This window comes from Eubalaena glacialis, chromosome 6, assembly GCF_028564815.1.
Source record: "Eubalaena glacialis isolate mEubGla1 chromosome 6, mEubGla1.1.hap2.+ XY, whole genome shotgun sequence".
NCBI classification, from domain to species: domain Eukaryota; kingdom Metazoa; phylum Chordata; class Mammalia; order Artiodactyla; family Balaenidae; genus Eubalaena; species Eubalaena glacialis.
The window spans coordinates 125,903,685-125,920,883 of NC_083721.1; the positions used below are offsets into that span (position 1 = coordinate 125,903,685).

The 17,199-nt window shown below is 41.5% G+C and overlaps 1 protein-coding gene across 1 annotated transcript in view; it reads left to right on the plus strand.

The window, feature by feature from the left end:
- PCOLCE2 (procollagen C-endopeptidase enhancer 2) overlaps positions 1 to 17,199 on the plus strand; it is an 81,451-nt gene extending 64,252 nt beyond the window's left edge. The window contains exons 6-9 of the mRNA XM_061193594.1: positions 6,505 to 6,659; positions 11,923 to 12,006; positions 14,514 to 14,681; positions 16,713 to 17,199. Of these exons, the coding sequence (XP_061049577.1) occupies positions 6,505 to 6,659; positions 11,923 to 12,006; positions 14,514 to 14,681; positions 16,713 to 16,843 (538 nt within the window). The 3' untranslated portion in view covers positions 16,844 to 17,199. The remainder of the gene's footprint in view (positions 1 to 6,504; positions 6,660 to 11,922; positions 12,007 to 14,513; positions 14,682 to 16,712) is intronic.

Consider the following 17,199-nt stretch of genomic DNA (forward strand, 5'->3'; position numbering starts at 1 on the left):
AGCTAGAGTGAAAGGATGTAATATATACTTAACGAGGGTTCCGTTAGAAAAAATACCGAATGTAGGAAATTTAATGTTTGAAGAAATAATAGCTGAGAGTATTCCAGTATGGATGAACAATATGAATGATCAAATTCAAGAACTCAATAAATCCTAAGCAACATATATATTAATATATCCATTCCTACATGTATTCTAGTAAAACCACGGAACAACAGAGAAAGATGTTAAAAACATCCAGAAAGAAAAGATAGATTATCACAAAGGAAAGAGCCTAACAACTGACTTCTCAATAGCAACAGTGGAAATTAGAAGATCTTAGAAGAATATCTTCAAAGTGTTGAGACAAAATTACTGTCAATCTAGAATTATTTACCCAGAAAAACCTCTCTTCTGTGAATGTGGGTGAAATAAAGATATTTTCAGTTAAATAAGAGCCGAGACAGTTTACTACCAACAAACCCTAACTAAAGAAACTTCATTATGACTTTACTTCAGGCAGAAAGATGATGATCACAGAATAAAGGACTGAGATGCAGGAAGAAACACTGAGCAAAGATACTGGTTGTAGAGGTGAAGGATTTTCAGGTCCTTGTATTGTTTGAGAATAGGGTGGAGATATTGTGAAACTTTATAATGTGCCAGAGTAAATATGGATGTTAAATTGAGGCAACCTCTAAAAAAAGTAGAAATAGAGTCTTTAACTTCCAAAACAGTGGAGGGAAAACATGCAATGAGAAAAAGTTCAATCCAAAGAAAGCAACAAAAGAGAAACATTTTAAAAGACAGGACAAATAAAAAGCACAAAAGGAGGACTTCCCTGGTGGTGCAGTGGTTAAGAATCCGCCTGGCAATACAGGGGACTCGGGTTCTATCACTGGTCGGTCCCACATGCAGCTAAGCCCGTGTGCCACAACTACTGAGCCTGTGCTCTAGAGCCCACAAGCCACAACTACTGAGCCCGCATGTCACAACTGTTGAGCCCACACGCCACAACTACTGAAGCCTGTGCACTCTAGGGCCCGCGTGCTGCAACTACTGAGGCTGCGTGCCACAACTGCTGAAGCCCGCGCGCCTAGAGCTCGTGCTCCGCAACAAGAGACGCCACCGCAAGGAGAAGCCTGCGCACTGCGACGAAGAGTAGCCCCTGCTCGCCACAACTAGAGAAAGCCTGCGAGCAGCAACAAAGACCCAACACGGCCATAAATAAATAAATAAATAAATATTTTTTTAAAAAAGCACCAAAGGAGACCATAGAAATATATCTAGATGTACCTGTAATCAATATAAATGCAAATGGATCAAATCATTGATGAAAAGACAAAGAGTGTCAGGCTGGATAACAAAGTAAAATCCAGTTATATGCTGTTTATAAGACACGTCTCCAAAAAATAAGAACACAGAGTATTCGAGAATGAAAGGATAGAAAAATCTATTGTAAGCAAATGCTAACTGAAAGAAAACTGGCATAGCTTTATTGACATCAGGGAAAAGAATTTTAGGCAGAAAGCAGGTCTGAAATAGTTCCTATATAATGATAAAAGGTGCAGTTTATCAGGAAAGTATAATAATTATAAACTTGCATGCACATCAAAATATCTAATTCAGAAAAATAATAAAAATTAAAAGAAAAATCTACAAAGTCCACTGGTACAGTAGGAGATTTTTAACACATCTCTTTCAATATGGGAAATTAGGATGTAGACGATTTGAAGGCAACAGGCTTGGTCTAATGGATAGAGAACACTGCATTCAACCATTGGAGAGAATACTTTTCCTTTTTTTTTTTTTTTTTTTCCAAGCAAAATGGACGCAGGAAAAAGAAAAAGCCAAAATAATGATTAAAGAAATTTTATCTGTAGTTGAAAAGTCTTCCTATCAAGGGGGGGAAAAGACAGGCCCTGGTTGTTTTTCTCCATGAGTTCTTACCAACATTTGAGGAACAGATAATTCCAACACTGCACAGATTCTTCCAGAGAGAAATAGGGATTGTTCCACAACAAATTTTACAAGGCTAGTATAAAGTGACACCAAAACAAGATAAGGGCAAAGAAAAGAATACTGAAGATCAATCTCACTTATGAATGTGATGAAAAATAAATCCTAAAAGAAAAAATATTAGCAAGCCAAATCTAACAATCAAAAAATACTTTATGACCAGGAGTTCAAGGTTGGTTTGAATTTAGAAAAATCTATTAATTTAATTTTATATATTACCAAATTAAAGTGTGACTTGTAAACTGATGTTTTTATTAGTTGAAAACGTTAACTTATATAAGACTATCTTAAATAGCTTGAATAAAAAAGTTTGTATTTTTAAAAAGGTATCTTAATAGCAATAACAAAAAAAAAGCCTCAAGAATTAATCTAACAAATCATGTACAAGGCCTTAATAGAGAAAATTATAAAACGTTACTAAAAGATATTTTAATAAGACCTAAATAAATGGAGCTATGTACTATTCTCCTGAAAAGGAAAAATCAGTATTATTTAAAAATTTGAAAGATTGGCTTTCCATTAAACCTGACAGTCCAGCTGTAAAATGTACATGGCATTGCTAGGGGAGGGGACAAAACTAAGACAGTTTTGAAGGAGAAGAAACCGGCAGGAGGATTTGACCAACCATGGTGGAGCCAGGTCAGAAAGCTGTTGTAATTAAGACAGTGTGGTTTTAACAGAGAGATAGAAAAATTGACTAATGAAAACACCACAGAGAGGCCAGAAACATAGCCACATGTCTCTGCAGATTAGACATATCCCAGAGACGCACAGATCAGCAGGTAGAGGATGACCCTACTGAAGAATGAGGCAGGGACAACTTTTGCTTCTATGGGAAAAGTGAATTGTATTCATATCTCATATCACACAAGCGTCAATTACAGATGGATTGGGAACTGAAATGAGAATTTCTGCTCATCAAAATACACCTTAAAGAGAGGGAAAAGAGAAGGCACAAAACGGAAACAGATATTTGTAAAATATTTGATATATTTGACAAAGACCTAGGTCTAGGTTCCAAAACATATCAAGAAATCCTTAAAAATTGTTAAGGAAAAGATAACAACTCAGAAAAAATGGGCAAAAGACATGGAAAGTCATGCCCCAAAGAAGAAAGCAGAACAGTGAATAAATCTTTGACAAGAATGTAAATTGATCCGATCACTTTGGAAATCAGTTTGGCAATATCTAATAAAATTGAAAATAAGGACTTCCCTAGTGGCGCAGTGGTTAAGAATCCACCTGCCAATGCAGGGGACACGGCTTTGAGCCCTGGTCCGGGAAGATTCCACATGCCGTGAGCAACTTAGCCCGTGCGCCACAACTACTGAGCCCGTGAGCCACAACTGCTGAAGCCCGCGCACCTAGAGCCCGTGCTCCGCAACAAGAGAAGCCACCGGAGTGAGAAGCCCGCTCACCGCAACAAAGAGTAGCCCCCACTGGACACAACTAGAGAAAGCCCGCACGCAGCAACGAAGACCCAACGCAGCCAAAAATAAATAAATAATTTTTTTAAAAAATTTGAAAATGAGCTTGTATCCTCTGACCTGATATAGAGCATATACCCTACTCTCCTCGTGGACAGTTTTGTCCCTGTGCATCACAAGACATTTACAAGAATGTTCTCATTAATATTATTTGTACTGGGGGGAGAGTAAACAGCACCATGTTTATCAACAAGAGAATAGTTCAATTCTGTTATAGTTCACACTATACAGCCCCGAGCACAGTGGATGAACCTCACAGTTATAATGTTGAGGGTGAAAAAAATAGCAGAAAAAGACACACCATACTCTTTCATTTATATCAAGTTTAAAAAAATGCAAACCTATAGAATATATGGTTTCATGATGCATATGTATGGGTAAATCTGTAGACAAAAGGAAAGGAGAAGCACAAAACTCAGGGTGGGTGGGGGCAATGGGGACATCACTTCAGCATCCCTGTGCCCGGTTCAAATTGGTATCGATACCACTGGATTCAGTTCAGAAACATTTACTATATATACCCCAGCCATGTGGAAGACACGATGTTAGGGACCTGGAACACAAAGATAAAATAAAAGATACAGAGGTAAGTAGTGGGAAGGACCAAAACAAGGCAGATAGGTAAATTGGCAACGGAATGTCCTGGTGGATTTCTGACAAGGAGTCCTTTGGTCCAGTCGGGACAAGTGGCAGGAGGTCAGGGGAGGTTTGGGAAAAGAGATTATGCCTCTTGAAGCTGAGTCTTGAAGCAAGAGTGAGAGTTAGAGGCAGAACTTAGTACAGACTCATTCCAAGCAGAGGGGACTCCGTTATTGAAGATCCACAGGGGAGATATATGGTCTTCTGGAGCCTGAACCTTGCGTGGGCGCCCAGAGAGCGAGGAGGCAGAGAGTGGAGTTGGGTCCGCGTCCTGCAGACATGGGAGCTCTCAAAGTGCAGTTAGGGGAAGTGACAGGACCGGTGCTTCTAGAACGCCCGCCCTAGACAAGAGGAGCAGGGCGCTGGCGAGGAGGCTATAGCAGTGGTCCCAGTGAAGCTGAGGTGGTACGGAAGGGTGGTAGAGATGAAGAGGAGGTGGATCAAGGAATATTTAGGAGGCAAAATTGGCAGGACTTGGTGGCTGGTTGGCTGTAGTGATTGAAGAAGAGGAAGGCTGTGGATGGCAAAGCAGAGACAGGTCACATAGCCGGCTCTGTAAGACACCGGTCAGCATCCTCAGTCCATTCCTGGGATTTGCCAGTGGGGAGTGGGTACACGTGAGATGCCCCCTTGCCTTCCTAGCGATTTGTAACATTAATTTGCAGATGCAACACTCTGCCCTCAGTATATTCACGGCACTGTGACTCTGTCACATTCATACTAAAGCTCAGTAGCAGCATAACTAAAGATACCTTTGTTACTAAAATACTCTTCCTTGAGAAAATTCAGCTTCCAATATCGTGCTTCCAAGATGAGTTCATAGAAAAGGCAGTGAATGATCACTACGATTATAACATCATGCCTAGAAGGCTGACCTGGTTGGATCTTAAGGTTTTCTTTGCTGCTTATAAGAAGTGCTTTTTGTAATTTTATCATCTAAACAAGATTAACGTGTCTTATTTGTACTTTTAGTTGAAAACTGTGTTTCCTGCACACTGTATTTATTCAACGGAATGTGTTTTCAAAAGCAAGATAAAGTATTTCTGTTCCAGGCTTGATTCTCAGAAGCATTATTTAAATGACCTTGGTCACTTTTGTGACTGGAACTCTAAATGTGGGTCACAGAGCTTGCTCTTAGGTTTGTCTCAGCCCTTGGCTAAGAAGGCAATAACCTTCAGGACAGAAAAGATCCTGCAGTTTTTCTAACTGGTTAGGTCAAGTCCAGATCTACCCACCCCTCCACCCACTCCACTCAAAATAGCTGATAGGTTGCCTCATTACTTACTGTCCGTGAGGGCTAAGAAGTGATTCAGCTGAGAAGACGCCTCAAAAAAAGGAGTTTAGTCAAACCACCAATTAACTCAATTAAATAAATTTTCCACTTCTGAATTAAATAGTTTTAAAATAGAATTAGCCAAACAGCATTTTTAAACCATTGTTTAAATAACAATAGCAAGATTAAATGAAACTACCGTCTTGTATAATATAGTTATCCCCTAAGATTTAACAGAGCTTCTGAGCCTCAGTTATTATCGCCACTAAACCTTTAGTACCAGCACGCCCCTAAAATTGCTTTAAAATTAGAATTCTTAATGATGTCGTTCATGACCATCAAAACAAAGTAATCACTTTGTCTTTCTCCTTCACAGCATTTTGCTACCCAGATTATAAACAGAAAGGTTTCCATTTCAGGCACGCATAGGAACTCTCATTAACAACGAAATGAAAGTCCCATTAAACCCTGCATGGCTTTCTTATCCCTAGGTGACCAGCCCACTGAGGTGATCCCTTTGGTGGTGTCTTCACAGGGTGTGGGAATTTGTTCACCGAAGTTCTCCATCTGATTCCCCAGGGCCAGCACCCCTAGCTCCCCAGGCCAGCTGGAACCCAGAGTCTTAGTTCAAAGAAGCTGTGTGGTTGCCAAGTCAGGGCAAACCCTGCGGTGCTTGTGAGGAACCAGCTGCAGCTTCAGTGTTTACATTGGTCCCAATGTCTACCAGCGTCTCTAAACGCACCTGGTCCTTTCAAAGGCTGACTCTCCCACATACTAACCGAGGGCCTTGGGCAAATCACTTGAACTCTCCGATCTTCACTTGCCTATTGCATGAAAAGGGGATAATAACAGGGTTGTTGTGAAGACAGAATTCAACAGTTTTCATAAAGCACGTGCCTAACTGAGCAAACGTTCAGTAGATGTTAGCTATTCGCATTAATGCTGAGCAGATTAAGACCATCATCTTTTTAAGTATTTCAGCTTTCCAGTTTAAACAAAGAATAACCTATCGTCAGAAACTGATGGAAAGTTAGAAAATTCTACATTTCAGAGAGGTGTCACCTAAATTTTTAAATATATATATATTTACTTTTTTTTTTCTTTTAGGCCAATTGTATCTGAGAGAAATGAACTTCTCATTCAGTTTTTATCAGACTTAAGTTTAACTGCAGATGGATTTATCGGTCACTACAAATTCAGGCCAAAGAAATTGCCGGCAACTACAGCACCACCTGTTACCACCACCTTTCCTGTGACTACAGGTAAGTTTTTCTCGTTTGAAGTTTGTACACAAACTTGAGGCGTATAAGAAAAATTCTTCTGAAGTAGAAAAAAAAATTAAATAAGAGGAAAATACTTGAGACTAAAATAAGTTAAATAAGATGAAAACTTATGGAAGAGAATAATATGATTCCATGAATTAAAGAAAAATGTAAGGTGTAAGAATGCTTCTAAGCTAATAATTCTAAAATGTTATCTAAGAAAATTATGGTCACTTAAAAATGCGAGGAACCCTATTTTGGCACAGATCATTACAAGTCTACTTTTTCTTTCTTGGCACTTATAAAATTATGTTTTTCTTTTTACTACATAGAACTGTAGTGTTTTAGGTTAAAGTTTCAGGGCCCTGATACCTGCCTGTTTTCACATCTGCCAGTATTTGGGCTTTTTTGGGAGGGGGTATTCTCCAAAATGTGTCATACAAAATGTATTATTTTTTCAAATTGGAGTAAATCAATCAAAAATATTTGAGGTATTATACACTACCAAATGTAAAATAGATAGCTAGTGGGAAGCAGCCGCATAGCACAGGGAGATCAGTTCGGTGCTTTGTGACCACCTAGAGGGGTGGGATAGGGAGGGTGGGAGGGAGGGAGATGCAAGAGGGAAGAGATATGGGAACACACGTATATGTATAACCGATTCACTTTGTTATAAAGCAGAAACTAACACACCATTGTAAAGCAATTATACTCCAATAAAGATGTTAAAAAATATATATATATATTTGAGGTATTATAGAAGCCAGTCGGGAAACTCTGGTATTATCTAAGAAATGGAGGGGCAAGTGTGGGTCCCTGTACCTTGTCTCTACACCCTGTCAGCTCCACCCACCAGGATTTCAGGCCTGAGATTTCAAAATCTAAATCCAGGGAGGAGAAAAAAAGTGGGAAGGAAGGATCTAAGGTTAAGATATGAAATAGGCTGAGATAAACCCAGCTTTACTACCCACCATTTTCTGCAGGTACCCTGAGCAGGGCTCTCCTGAGTACAGGCACTTCTAGAAGGGCTGATTTTTCTGAGCACTCCACAGTGTGCCACCTTGTGGCCTGCAAGTGTACTGCCGCATGTTACAGCAATATTTCTCCAGCCCATCTCAGCGGACCCTGGTGTCCTTATTCTTTCCAGTGAATGATCTGTCTGCACTCATGTGGTTCCCTAGCTTTTATCTTGTGGTTCCCAAGCTTTTATCTCCAGTCCTAAACTTTCTCTGAAATTGAAAACATGAATTTGTAATTTTCTCCTAGAGTTTTGCAACTGCTAGACATTTAAATTAAAACATAGCAAATGTAACTCATTTCTATCACATTATTTTCTGTCTCAGTTCTGCTTCTCCACTCGTTTTCCCAAGCATGGTCCACAGCAACTGTAGCCACACTCTTAGGGTCCCCTTCCTCTGTCTTAATTCCCCACTGAATGCCCCATACACACACACACACACACACACACACACACAGAGCAGACTGTGTCCTTCTCCCACTTAAATTCATTGTCTACACCTGTGCCATCCAATACAGTGGCCACTGTTGAACACTTGAAATGTGACGAGTGCTACTAAAGATCTGAGTTTTTAATTTAATTAAAATTTAAAAGCTCCGTGGCCAGTGGCTACCATATTGGACAGCACAGGGGCCAAACTCCTTTGCACTTAGTACCTAGCCTCTCTTGCTAGCTTCATCTTTAGGCCCTACCACCTCGCTTCTGATGCCCTAAGTAGTTGGGATTTTATCCTAAGTTCGGGGGGAAGCTGTTGGTGGATTTAAGCAAAGTTCAGGATTAGATTCACACTTGATGAAGATCACTCTGTGAGGCCCCAGTGAGGTGAATGGATTGTAGGGGTCAGGAGGGGCAGCGTGTTCTTGGGGTTGTCCAGGGGAACTGCACCAGACAGAAATACAGAGACGGTCAAGAGACGCTGACAGTTGTGCAGGCCAGAGACCTTGGGAGATATTGACAGGGCTCGGCGGTTAATTGGACTAGGGCGATCCAGAAGCATGCCTCCCAGGTCCCTGGCTTGCACAACTCAGAGGAACAACGTTACCATTCATAGAAGTAGAGTCATAGGTTGAGGGGTAGATTCATAAGTTAAGCTGTGCTTATTATGAGATTTAAATGAAATAACATGTACAATATTCAGCTGACTCTTTGGCAAATAAATAGTAAATATCCAAGCATGTTAGCGTAATATTATTAAAGTTATTTGAATATGTTATTATATGGCAAGAGCATTGACATAAGAATATATACAATACGTATAATAAACTTAAATTTGACTTTAAAAAAATATAAGTTAAGCTATGCCCTTGTGGGGTTAGAGGTGTCTGTAAGACAAGCAAATGGAGCTGTTATATAGACAGTTAGATCTATGGGCCTCTAGGCCAGAAGAGAGATTTAAGCAAGAGATTTAAATTTGAGTCTTCAATGTATATGTGGTTGACACCATGGTGCAGGATGGGATTGCCTAGGGAGAGGTTACGGGGAAAGGAGAAGAAGGGCTGGAATTAAATCTCTAGAAACTCCAGGTCTTTGAAGAGGAAGATCTGCTGGCAGAGAAGAATGAAAAGAGCAGCTAAGGGGAGGCAGCAGACGTGGGGGGAACCCAGGTGTCATGGGGGCCGGGGAAGAGAGTGTTTTGAGAAGGGGGTAGTCAGAAGAGCCAAGTGTTGATGAGACTTCAAACAAGGGCAGGACTTAAATGTTACCATCTCATTTCATGACGTGGAGGCTACTGGACACCCTGGCAAGGGTTATGAGTGGAGCTGTGCAGGCAGAAGCCAGATGGGGGTGAGGGGCGTGTGGAGCAGGGCGAGGAAACTAAGTCCAGCAACTCAGTCCACAGGTTCGAGCCTAAGGGAGGGTGTGAACGTGGTAAAGCCAATGGGAAGTAGCCGGCACAGCAGGAGAACAGAAGGGCAGAGTGAAGGAATAAACTGAAGAGGAAATTTCCACATAGATGAGAGGGTCTGGCCTCCGGAGGACACACGGAAGGACAGACCTCAGACCAGACGTGGGCAGCCTCTCTCAGGGGAGGAAAGAAGTGAGGGGAGCAGATAAAGACAGCTCGGAGGTCTGGTGGGACTTCGAGGACATTTTCTTCTATGATCTCTGTTTTCCCCAGAAAATAGGCAAGGTCACCTGCTGAGAATGAGAAAGAAGGGAGGTGGGAGCCCCGGGGGGCTTGGGGGAATCCGAAACACAGCTGTGGAAATTGGAGACAGCTTGTCACTTGGATGAGGATCCATTTGTGTCCTCAGCTGTCTACGTGCAGGCACAGAAAGAGAAGCAGAGGCTCCTTCAGGCTTCCTAAGGGTTGGGGGGCAGAGGGGAAAGGGAGTTTAACATATTGTCAAGAAAGTGAGATAACAGACCATGGAAACTAAGTGGAATAGCTAAGGAAGTGAAGACGGGCCAGGTTGGTGGAGTGGGAAGAATGCGAGGGGTCAATGTGTTGAACCTCTACAGACAGAAAACAAGTACTCATGAGAGTCCGAGAGTAAATAAATAAGCTTGAAGGAGAGGAGGCTACACTGGCTGACAGGGTGTCTACATTTGGGAGATTGGTGATGAGACTTCAGCAGGAGGACATGTAAGCCTGGGACTGAGGGGCGGAGATGGAGTAGAGGGGACGTGTCTGGGAAGGATGGGGCTGTGGCGGCACCGAGAGGGATCGTCCCCGAGGAGGGAGGACCCACCGAGATGGGCGCGGGAGCACATGGAGAGGAGGGCTGAGACCCAGGTGCCATGCTGGGGAGTGCAGGGCAGCAGAGAGAGGACGGGAGGATGAGGAGGGTCAGGGTGGGACAGCTGATGACTTAAAGGCAAGAGAGCAGGGATGTCCCGAAGGGAGAGAAGGGACCATGCGGGACACCCACCCAACCTCCAGACTAACATTCTGAGGCCGAGAAGGAGCTGGTTTCCAGTGGCCCACGTAAAAAGATGCTCTTTCATCAGACAGGGAGAACCACTAATGCCACTACCTTTTGACTCAGCGAATTAGGTAAATTCAGGTCCCCAACTCCTGGAACAATAGTCCCTCTAAATGCTTTCTGAGCTCTTTCTCCATATAGACGTATATATATGCTATTGTGTGTATTTTAACATTAAATTGTATATATTTTAATACTATAATCCACTTTGGATCCTTTTTGGAGTTAAGTAGGGGTACAAATTAAGAGTAAATTCACAGAAAAGTGAGCAGAACATATTAGCAGGGCAATCTTACAGTCGTAAATTCTTACCCACCAAGTACTGTTCTGTGACAGCTTTGTTTAGTTCTTCCTAGCATGTTGCCACATATAAGTGAATCATTAGGAAATATTCTGGAAACATTTTTAATGATGATAATGAGGATTATTTTCATTTCATTTCGTTTCATCATATGACAGTTTCTCAACCTTGGCACTATTTATATTTTTGGCCAGATAATTCTTTGCTGTTGGGGGCTGTCCTGTTCACTGTAGGATGTCTAGCAGCATCCCTGGTTATATACCCACTAGATGCCAGTGGCATCCCCTAGTTGTGATCACCAAAAATATTTCCAGGCATTACCAAATGTCACCTAGCGGGCAAAATCACCCCTGACTGAGAACCACTGTGGTTATCTATTTAGTTGTACTTTCAAATGTGTCTACTTCTCAGTTCTTAAGATCCTTCTAGGCAATGAATAATGCCTTACGAGTAATCCTTCCAGGCTCAAAATAAATGTTTAGTGATTGGTTGCATCTGATTACAGCTATAGCACACCTTACCACATGAGCAGTGTTCCCAGAAACGTGTCCTGCTCACATTTGGGCAACTGTGTATTTCAGATGCACCAAGAAAGCGCCCTCCACCCTCAGGGGGAGCCCCATAGGATTCCTTTTGGAAAATGAGGAGTTAACCTACATCTCCTGTGTTCACATTTGTTGTACTGGGTTTTTCTAAGCAGGGCACATGAGACTGTATCTATTTTTGGTTACAGCATTAGTTATATATAAAGGAAGAAGAGAATAGGGCTAAATTTGGGTTATCTTTGATCTCAGGTTTAAAACTCAGCAGAGGGTATTGAGTTACCCTGAAGAAATTAGAGCAGGAGTTGGTAGCATGAAGAATTGCCTATGCATGCTTTTTAATTATTTCATTGCAATGACAGATTGGTGGCCCGGGGAAATATATGGGAATTTTAAATTGGTAGATTCAGATCTAAACACCAATTATACTTGAATTCATTTTCCTGAATCTTACGTCTTTCTTCTTTGAATGAAGGTTTAAAACCCACCGTGGCCCTGTGTCAGCAGAAGTGTAGACGGTCGGGGACTCTGGAGAGCAATTATTGCTTGAGTAACTTTGGTAAGAAATAAAACCCAGCCTTTCCTCTTTAATCAGAAACCTGAAACCGCATGCTTAATCTCAAAGGAATTGCCGTGACTGTGATGGTAAAGGGTCAGTTACACTCTTCATTTACCCAAGAAAATATTTTCTTACACACTAGGGTATGTTGACTTGTGCCTTTTGAAGTGTTAGATTTCACACCTGAGAAAAATTCATGTACAGAAAATATACATTTTCCACGTAAACTTAATAATTTGACTCCTGGTACGTGATACTACCGCTCTGTGTATTCTGGCTGGCTCCATATTCCTGAAAAAACCTGTATTCCTTTTTGCTCACATAGTTTTCATGTACTGAGTATTTTTTCACACATCTGTAATTCAACTGAAGTTAATTAGAAACATATCCAAGCTGGCCTCTCCCAGAAGAAATTCAAGTATTTCCTCTGTAGTGTCCTTCCAAAGTAGTAAATTAAAACTTGGAAATCTGAAATCCATTTGGAAACTCTTATAAACTGGAACCTGAGGAGATATTACCTAATGACTTAGAATTTCTAAGAGCTTTTTTCCAATTAAAAAAAAATTGCACTTTCTGTGAAAACCACTTAAGAGCAAAAGGTCCCAAGTTTAATTATGCTGGTTATGTTTAAAAGGAACATCGAAGAGAAGTCTTATCAGGAAAAGAAAGTTGGTACAGCCTTTAAATAGGTTACCGAGAACAAAGGCCTCCCAGATGAGGCTTTGCTTGCTTTTTCTTATGCCTTCAAGTGGTAGCTGCAGCCCAGACGGACTATGTTGTAGAGAAGGTATGAAGGCACTAAAGAATCTAGGGCCCTAAATCTAACTGGAGTTTGCATGCCGAAATTCAAATAATAGCATGAAAATGAAAACCAGTAGCACGAGGTGTCATTGCTCCCACACCCAGTGTGGTCTTCTGTAGGAGGTGCTTAAGGAAATCTCCCTTCCTGTCCTTCAGAGCCACCTGATTTCACTCGGCTACTGACTGACGTTTTGCAGTAAACACTCCTGACCGAGAGTCAAAGTAAGGCATGAGAAGAATTCTGATGTTATGAGCTTTGCGTACCACATAAGCAGTGAGTTCTCACTTTATCCTGAAAGGGTCATATCAGCCAAGTCCAAAACTCGATCTATTCCACTGTGACTCACTTCCATGGCAAAATGACCCAATACTATTACCAGTGGCCCATTGGTTCCCAACCAGCATTGATAACACTCCTTTAGGGGCAGGTTTTGATTGTCACAATAACTGCCGGGTGCTACTGGTTTTCTGGGTAGAGACAGGATTCATCAGAAAGTCATTCAATGCAAGTCCTGCCTCACATGCAATGTCCCCTGCCCCCCCCCACCCCAGAATGCCAAAAGCACGCCTTTGAGAAACACAGCATCTTTCTTTCTGTGGGTCAGAAGTGAGACTCTTCTCTGAGTGTCACATAGTAAAAAGAGAGTGACATAATGAAAAGCAACTGAATTTTGCTAGATTTTTTTTTTTTTAAGCAAGAAAATGTCTTAAGTTATACCTCAGTTCTATACTTTGACTTGTTAAATGCGTTAAACAGGATGGATAAAGAAGAGAATATGAAAGACCCAGAAAAAGACAGATATTTACTGATCATTAGAGGGAGATGGGGATCTATGGATGAATCAAAGTTCAAGGAGAGAGCACCTGATATCCACTGAGAGAAGACAAATAAGGGATGAAGGGGGGGGTTGGTCTAAGGAACAAAAATAATTCTGGTTTTTGCTAACCCTGATTACCTTCACTGCTTTTATGATACTCTTTCTTAAAAGGGGCTTTTATTTTCTGACCCCCATCTTCCCTCTTCCTTCCCCCCACCTCCATCCCAACCTGCTGCTTCCAATTCTCTTTAGTTTCCTCCAGCACCTGCAATCGGTCATTTGCTGTAGAAGCCTGGGAGAAGGTTTAAGGGAGTGGATATTTGTAAGACCGATTCTTCATTTAATAAATATGTGTTTTATTAAAAAAAAGTTCAAGGAGAGAGGCCAGCTAAAGAGAGGAACCAGGGGGAGACACAGAAAGGTAGGTGCTCACCCACACAGACACAAGGACTCAGATCTTCGTGGCTCAAACCCCCATCATGCAGCCTCTTAGTATGGCATTGCCTCTAAGGGTACAAGGTCCTGTTGAGTATTCACAGGTAGAGGCGCATGAGCCCATCCCTTATTTGGTAATTGATCCATACGTTGGATAAAACATTGGAACGAGTCCTCATCTCAGCAACTGATTGCAATTCCGCAGATATTTTGGTTTTCCTACTCAGTATCAACGCCTAACAGCTGCGGTAACATTACAGCTTCACGACTCCTTTTTCTCAACCTGAGTTTTGGTGACAAATGTACAGAATCAAATTCAATGGCTCTATTAGGACCTTCTTTCTAACATTAAAATGTTTCCCATCTGAAACTTAGAGAAATGTACAACTACGTTCAGTTCTGCTTACATTTGCCTTCACTGTCCCATTATTTCAAAAACATTTTCTTTTGCAGTCTTGGCCGGCACTGTTATCACCACCATCCCTCGAGGTGGGAGTTTGCACGCCACGGTCTCAATCATCAACATCTATAAAGAGGGAAATCTGGCAATTCAGCAGGCCGGCAAGAACATGAGTGCCAAGGTCATCGTGGTCTGCAAGCAGTGCCCACTCCTCAGAAGAGGTGAGTCTGAGGAAAACTTCAGTCTTTCTTCCAGAGGAGCTCAGGGACAGAGAAGGGGACGGGAGAGCCTCTTTGAGAAAATCATGGATCTTTCCATGCCATGGCTGGTCTAGGGAAGTAAAGTCAGGGCTAAGGTATTGCCCACTTGTGGTTTCGAAGGAGGGCCTTTGGAGTCAGCCAGAATTGGGCTCCAATCCCAGTTCCGGTAACTTGTGGAAGAAGACGAGGTAATGGAAATGATCAATGAGTCCAAGAAATGTTTGAAGTTGGATCAATAGGGAACAGACAGAGAAGGAGCACATCAGGAGAAAGAGATTTTGAATTATTGCACTTAAGGTGCCACTACTGTGTGTAGAGGAAGATATCCATCAAGGAACAGGAAATTCAGAGCTGGAGTTCAGAAGAGAGAGGTATCTATGGGCTAGAATGAAAGATTTGGGATTCATTTGTAGATATAGGATTATTAAATCCATAGATGGGGATGAGTTTATTAAGAAATTTTGGAAAAAGAAAAGCTACTCCAGAGCCAAAGGTACATGATTTTTTTTTTTTAAAACAGGTTCTTTAACTTATAAAAGTAATGTATGCTCTATGGTTTTTAAAAAGTTTAAATAAGTAGAGAAGGATATAAAATAAAAAGTGAAGCCCTTTCCCTTTCCGCAGAGGCACAATGAACAGTTCCTTCCACAAAGTTCTATCCATATAAAGCCTGCACATACACACGTAGACAGAGGGGTCATGCTACACATGATCTACTGAAACTTTTCCCCCTCGTGATGTATATGTGGACAGCTTTCCATCAACAGCATGTATAGATCTCTTTTTCGGCATGGCAGTAATGCCTGGCATTCCACTGTGTGCTATACCATGATTTCTCTATCCAGTATCAGCTCATTCCTTTCCTCAGTCTTGTTACACACCTCTCCTACAAGCGAAACAAACCAAACCTCTGCCACACACACACAGAAATATAGAATATCCACCTCCAGAATGCTTTACTATGAATTCAGATTGTTGAGAAGAGTCGGGAGGCCAGCAGCCTCACACTGACTCTTTAGAGGGAATAGCAAAGACTCTGTAAAAGGTAACACTTCTTTCCAGAACTGTCCGGAACAGCAAATAATGCACATCTAGACACGGTCAAATCTCATAATGATGCTAACAGTGCAGCCTTTCGGTGGCATCTACCTGCTCAGCCTACCAAGCAAGGCTTCACAGGCTCAAGACCACTATGATGCCAGTGTTGGCCCACAGAGGAAGGCCTATGCAAGAGAAAAAGGAAACACATTTCTCTTATGACACACCGGGGAGAGGAAGAATAAAGGGGGTGGTAAGACACACTTCCTTTATGACATTTTTCTGAAGCAGTATAAATCTTCAGAGTTGAACCCTACATAGCTCAGCTTGGGCCCCAGTCTAGGCCTACCTTAGCCAGACACACTGATATATAAAAAATAGTATAACAGAATAAAGTACTTTTTAGTACTTATCTTTTTGCAAGGGACTATAAGAATGGAAAGAAGTATATGATCCAACCATGGCCTCAAAAAACTTACATAGTATAAATGTTGGAGATGTTAATAGAAAGTTCAAGACAACAACAACAGAAGACAATGGATCATTAGTTGCCAAATGTCTGGGGAGATCCAGAAGCCTTGTGACACCAGGAGAGACCATCTGAAGATGGCGTGTCGGGGAGCCCTGGAGGCCCCTTGAGGAAGGAGAGCCTTTCACAGAAACAGTGTATCGTTCATAGCAGACACTCAGTAAATACATCAGACCTTCCGCAGAGCTGGACATGACCGGATCGAATCATTCCATCCACTTTCCTAGTGTTAGCAGAGCTGGAACATGCTATTCAGTTAAATTTAGATTTTTTTCCAATGAGAGTCTTAAACCAGATTTTATCCTAGATAGGATAAATGTCTAATTATACCATTTACAGAACATTTACCTAGAGGTGAGTTATAGTCGAAGTTGTTTCAAACCAACACACATAGAGAAAAAAATTAATCCTATATTCTCTTTTAGGTCTAAACTACATTATTATGGGCCAAGTGGGTGAAGATGGGCGAGGCAAAATCATGCCCAACAGCTTTATCATGATGTTCAAGACCAAGAATCAGAAGCTCCTGGACGCCTTGAAGAACAAGCAATGTTAACAGTGAACTGTGTCCATTTAAGCTGCGTTCTGTCACTGCCTTTGAAGGATCTATTTTTTTCTCAGTAGGAAAATAAAATTTATAACCTGAAATATTGAGCATTCAGAGACATTTACTCTTCACATGATGTAGGTAGGAGAGCTCCGGTATCACTGATGGAAGTTCTGTTGCCTGCACGGAAGAGGAGCAGAGAGCCGATTGGAAATCTGCAGACTTAGTGAGGTGATAAGAAACTAAATGTATCAAGCGTTGACAGTTTGGAAGCAGTTTATTTATACATCTCTGTAAAAGGATATTTTAGAAATGAGTTGTGTGAAGATGTAAAAAAGAGATTTTATACGTGCAATATTTATAGT